At 36.8% G+C, this 6,000-nt stretch overlaps 1 protein-coding gene across 1 annotated transcript in view; it reads left to right on the forward strand.

The window, feature by feature from the left end:
* stat5a (signal transducer and activator of transcription 5a) overlaps nt 1-4,979 on the forward strand; it is an 85,443-nt gene extending 80,464 nt beyond the window's left edge. Inside the window, exons 19-20 of the mRNA XM_084135709.1 lie at nt 1,035-1,139; nt 3,028-4,979. Of these exons, the coding sequence (XP_083991835.1) occupies nt 1,035-1,139; nt 3,028-3,151 (229 nt within the window). The 3' untranslated portion in view covers nt 3,152-4,979. The remainder of the gene's footprint in view (nt 1-1,034; nt 1,140-3,027) is intronic.
* Nucleotides 4,980-6,000: the final 1,021 nt, after the last annotated feature.

Consider the following 6,000-nt stretch of genomic DNA (forward strand, 5'->3'; position numbering starts at 1 on the left):
TACACCATCAGAATCAGATAATTCAGTTCTTCTCATCAGCATTCTGAGAGAGTGATTTAAAGGAACACGCTGAATTTTGGGGACTTTAGCTTATTCACCGTATATCCCCCAGAGTTGGATAAGTCCATACTCTTTTCATCTCCATGCGTGCCGTAACTCTGTCTGACGCACCCACCGCTAGCCTAGCTTAGCACAAAGACTGGAGGTAAACGGCTCCAGCTAGCATACTGCTCCCAATAAGTGACAAAATAACGCCAACATTTTCCTATTTACATGTTGTGATTTGTATAGTCACAGTGTGTACAAATAACAAGGTCACATGAGACACAGCCATCTTCTAAGCGTATACAAACTGGGAACTATATTCTCAGAAGGCGAAGCACTGCTACTTGGGCGGAGTGATTTGCTCGCAGCACCTGAGAAGCCCCGTGGTGAGGGGCAGAGAGTTCACTCAGAGTTGGAGTAAATCACTCCGCCCAAGAAGCTAAAGTCGGCGTGTTCCTTTAATAAACAAGCTCTTACCTTTTACAAGGGTTAGCCTCTGACCGCTAGCACTCAACTGGTTTGTGTAGCAAACTGTGCACTAGAGCTGAATAGAATGAATGTCTTTGGTTAATTATTTATTTAGCTTTTACAGACATTTTATTGAAGAAGAGAGTAGAAAGATGACAGGAAATGTTACGGGAAGCTGTATCAATACATACTGTAACACGGACTGGATTCAAACTCATTTCTCAATTTTTTTATTATAAATATATAAAAATCACAAGCGTTGCCTTCATAAAATCATTTTAAGTTGAAGTACTAAAATTACTAAAACTATATATTTTTTTTTAAACTAATAAAATTGACAAACAAAACAAAATTACTAAATCAAACTGAAATGAAAACTGAAACATAAAACTAATAATAACTACTAATAACTAATAATAATTCAGAATATTAATAAAAACAAGAATAGTTTATAAATAATACTAAAATAACAGGTGATGTTAAATATGTGTCTATCTGTGTGTGCTTTTCTGTTGACACAGGTTTGCGACACCTAACCCTGACCCTGCAGCAAACCCCACCTACATGGACCATGCAGCATCTCCAGCTGTCAATCCTCAACACACTTATGGACTCTATCCTCCCATGTGAGTAGTGCACACTGCACAGATATATGTTTCCGTCTGTTCCGTTTATGTTTCTGCATCAGTGTTGTTATTCTTAAAGTGCCCCTATTATGCTATTTTAAAGCTTCCTAATTTTGCTTTGGAAGTCTTCTACAATAGGTTTACATGCATCCAAAGTGACAAAAAATTATACATAAAAAGCAGTTTACTTTTCTTATAATATTCACTGCAGCATCACCTTTTTTTAAGTGTCTGAAATGGTTCGATAAAGAATTCAGTCTCTCGAAACCCCTCCTCTCTGAGAGCCTGCTCTGCTCTGATTGGTCAGATGGCCCAGTCTGCTGTGATTGGTCTACCAATCTAAAGAGTCTTTTATGATAATAATCTTTCGCCACTACATCCTCTAATGTTTTTATCGAGAACCAAACGCGCTTCATTCAAAGCCTTTTCGCTCTGTGTGTAACACTGTAACAGTTGTCAATATAACACCATAAGTGTTGTATCACTCTGAATATGTATAAGTATAGGCTAGGTTCGACTCTTAGGAGGATACAAATAAACTTTAGGCCAAATAGTGTGAATCAGCTAACAGCCAGCACATTTATTGTACACGGAACATTTAATAGAGCAAGTTAATGTATTGATGTCTCGTTCCAACACAACCCTATCTGAAATGGAGAAAAGTAATATTTAGTCCAGGTTATGCATGAAAGGTCCAAGAAACAGTATTTTTTTTTCTTTCCTCCATATATACAGGGAACATCATAAAATAAATGTATCAAGAATAAAATCTATCAGTTTCCCCGATCTCCGTTTGTATAACGTGTATTGAAATACAATATATATATATATATATATATATATATATATATATATTTTTTTTTTTTTTTTTTTTTTTTTTTTTCATTCACTATAACATATATACAATTTTCTGATCATTAATCAGTTAAAGTACATAGACTAAACATTTATTTGAACACAGAAACTCAACAGAAGTAATGTTTCTCAATAAACATCAATGGGAATTCCTTTTGAAACCCATGAACATACTTCAACAATTTTAGACGAAAAGTTTAAACATCTTTTGTCAGAAAATCACTTCAAAACACTTGATCACCTCGTACATATCAGCTATAAACAATCTTCTTTTCTCAATAGCTACGTCTCAGTCAACTAGTTCATACAGTGGCCCCTACAGGGAAACTACGGCACTGCATATCTAACAAAAGTGTAGAACAGTGTAAAACACGAGGGTTACATGTGCGTGTTGCTTCTCTCTCCCGCTAAAGTCGTAAAGCGCCACATTAAGAGCTGCAGATGACGCAGTTGTTTTACCAACAGTAGCTGAAACACAGCGAGCAGAAAAATAAAGTTTTGCTGAAATGCTGCAGAAAACGAGAATCCAGCAAATACAATTATTTTTATCTGTCATACAGATGACTCCGACCGTTTAACTAAACCAGGTGTGTGACAAGTTGACGCGTGACGCCTTTAGACCTTTTTTCTATACATTTAGCATTATTAACCAGCATATTAAGAGCATTTCATAATAAACAAGGTTATAATTTGGAAAATTATTTAGAGGTGGCAAGGGAAGACAAGAAAAATTTGAATGACTAGTTCAATTTGTTTTGTGCTCATGATGAGAGTTTTCTATTATTAGATTATGTACATGTACATGGCCTACATTGTTTTTAGTAGTTTATTACTTAGTGCAAAATCTAAAAATGGCTCATACTTTTCTTAGATGTAATATTTTTGTTAGTTAAGTAATTATGATTCCAATATGTGTTTAGCACTTTTAAACATTTAAATCAAAACTGCATTTTTTTTTCTTTCGACCCAGCACAGAAAATATCTATTGATGTCATCTAGATTGTGTGCGAGTTACTAAGATTCTCTCTCTTAGTGTTGACCCTATGCTGGACCCTGATGGCGATTTCGATCTGGACGACACCATGGATGTAGCGAGGCATGTAGAGGAACTGCTCCGTCGACCGATGGAGGGCCAGTGGAGCGGCCAGCAGTCATGACCTCTTGACCTTCGTCATCTGTGACTTCTCTCGCTGAATAATGTTTTTTTTAATCACATTTTCTTCTCCTCCTCTTAGTGTATTTTCCCCATTTGTTTCTCGGTGTGGGTCTTTATGACTTTCGGTTCTTTTTCTTTATCTGTTATTTTTTCCTATCATCATACCTCTTTATTTTCCCATCACTTGTTTCTATAGAAGAGAAAGGAACTAATGGAAGAAAAAAAAATACTATGAGCCTTCCTCTAATAAAATACCACCAAACAGTATTGTAGAAAAAAAGAGAGAGATGCATGTTATCTCTTTTCCTTTGTGCGTGTTTTTTTGTTTGTTTTTATTTTCAAATAGACTTTTCGCAGGACAAGTCTGTGAAACCCTTAAAACGAAATGTACTACTGTAAGGAACATTTAATTTTTTTTTCAAACTGCTTTATGGTTGTCATTTTATTTCGGGGGTGTTCAGATATCTATTGCATCTGAAAAAAATGCATATTATCCTTTGCACTCTTAAACAAATGCTTTCTTGCAGACGACAAAATTATTGTTACCATGGCAATTGCAATGTATTGCTTCTGTACACTAAAGAGTGTCAAGGTTGCAAGGCTGTTCGGTGCACCTACATGAGCACCGACAGGCTGAATGGGTCTTACCATCCCCTCGTCTGTGTTTAATCTGAACCGTGTTACACCCGCATCCAAACCAGCAGCACACAACCTGTCACTCACATCATTGAAACTGCGGCACACGTGGGAAACGGCACACACACCCGCTCTCATCCGTCCCACGAAAACTGATGGAAACACTTTGGGGAGAGAGAGGTCTGCTGACCATCTCGGCTCACACTACACTACACAGGCCATCACAGTCTCTCTCTCTCTCTCTCTCTCTCTGTCTCTCTCTCCAGCGCAACAGGTGATGACCTCATCTGTTCTTATGCTTTCCTCTTCAGAATGTGCAAAACAAGAGAACCTGTTGTCATGGTTACACATGCTCTTAACTGGCCATCCTATAGGTTAGCATTTCTTCATGTCAGCTCGTTCCCAACCGGCATCTTTTTTTCTTTCCTACTCGTACACTTGCACAAAAGCCTTGCCCACTCAGGACATTACGTAGAGCTGATGTAAAACACAAATAATAAATAAATAAATAACCAACAAATTGAAAAGAAAGTACCTATATATCCAGTAGCCTATATATGAATTTATTTTTTGTTAACATATTTCTATTTTATTACTGTAGGATGCTTGAGGGCTCCGTCCGTCTGTGTAATGCAAAACGCTGTGTTACCGTGTCCGATTCTCAGTAAAAGCCCTGACATACTGATCCAAAATCAGTTTCTGCAATCCCCAAAACCTTTATCGGCACAAAGGGGCTGATTGCTGGTTTTCTGTAGTTTCATTTCAAATTTCGCATGGAAGAGCGAGCCAAACAGTGAAGTTAACACGAAGAGACGTTTCCTGTGCGCTTACTGTATGTTAGCTGCAAACCTGACTTGTGACGCCCACTTTTAGATGCCTGTCTCTTGTTCATTCTCAGACGATGGTTTGTTCCTCAGTGGATGTTTTTTTATTTGTGAAGTTTCTCTTTTTTCCTCCCAAGGCAGAGCCGCATAGGAAGTTGTGTGATTTTACTTCATCTTTTTTATTGTCTTTGTTTTCAAAGTGTTCTGTCATGTTGTTGTGTAGACTGTTTCACACTGTAGGTGTCAATGTGTGTGAGAGTGTGTGTGTTGGCATGTTCAGCTCTGCTCTGTTCTATGTTCGTCACATGTTTGTGGTTTGGCTGTAGAGAAGAGTAATTGAATTGACAATAAAGATTTTTTTTTTAAATACTTTTGGGCTCCAGCACAAGTGGTGTGAGCACTTTGTCTTTTCTGTCAGAATTAAAAGAACTTGGGTTCAAAATTGGTGTAATTTTCATTTGGTGCTCCTTCACATTTTAAAATTGCAAACTATTTGTTCCCTTTTGACCTGGATCTCGTAACGCTTTCTGAAAGAGTGACTTGAGAGCACATTAATCATTGTGTACTTTGCAACCACTCTTTATAACAGCATGTTTCTGAGAAAACTCACATTTTTACACAAGTTTGTCTTTTTCTTTATTAACTAAAAACAGGCCGTCTCTTTTATGGGCTCCAGTTGTTGGACTCTTCAAGCTGGGAAGTAGTTTTCTGCAATGTAACAAAATATTCAACATTCAAACATAAACGTTATAGAATCTGTCACTGAAAACATTATGTTGATCGATTTCAAATATGTAAACGGAAAAGATATTACAACCCAGATTTTCAGAGCTGTTTTCCTGATTTTGAAGGTGAAAAGTTCCCATAATGATGTGAAGTATGATGGCACATCAATGTCGCACTCCAATAATGGATGCAGATGGTAAACAGATAGGTCGATAGGTCAGATTGCCTGTCAATCAAACTCCTTGAAGGGTGAATTGGCGCTAATTTAAGAGTGAAAGTAAAATGCACACTGCCGCACCAGCTTTTTATAAGCGATGTAAACCCATTCCCTCATCCACCAAATTTAGGAATTTAAAATGAAAGATGAAGGATACATTTAATAAGATTAGGGGGGAAATGCTCTTTAAATGTGCAGATATGACAATATGCAGATTTAATTATATCAAAGCTGATTGAACACTGATAAGAATATTGCTTCAGAATAAATTATATTTACAACACAATATTTTTTTCCGGACAAGTGAATGACATATTTAAAAGGCTTAATGTCGAGGCCTGCAAGTGCTTATAGGTCTACAGACTATATATTAAGTGCAAATATTTATTAAATTTATAAATTGTTGTATATTTGCTTTCCCTTCTATTTAATTCACAGGATAACACA

This window comes from Abramis brama (assembly GCF_963993115.1).
Source record: "Abramis brama genome assembly, chromosome: 1".
Lineage (NCBI taxonomy): Eukaryota > Metazoa > Chordata > Actinopteri > Cypriniformes > Leuciscidae > Abramis > Abramis brama.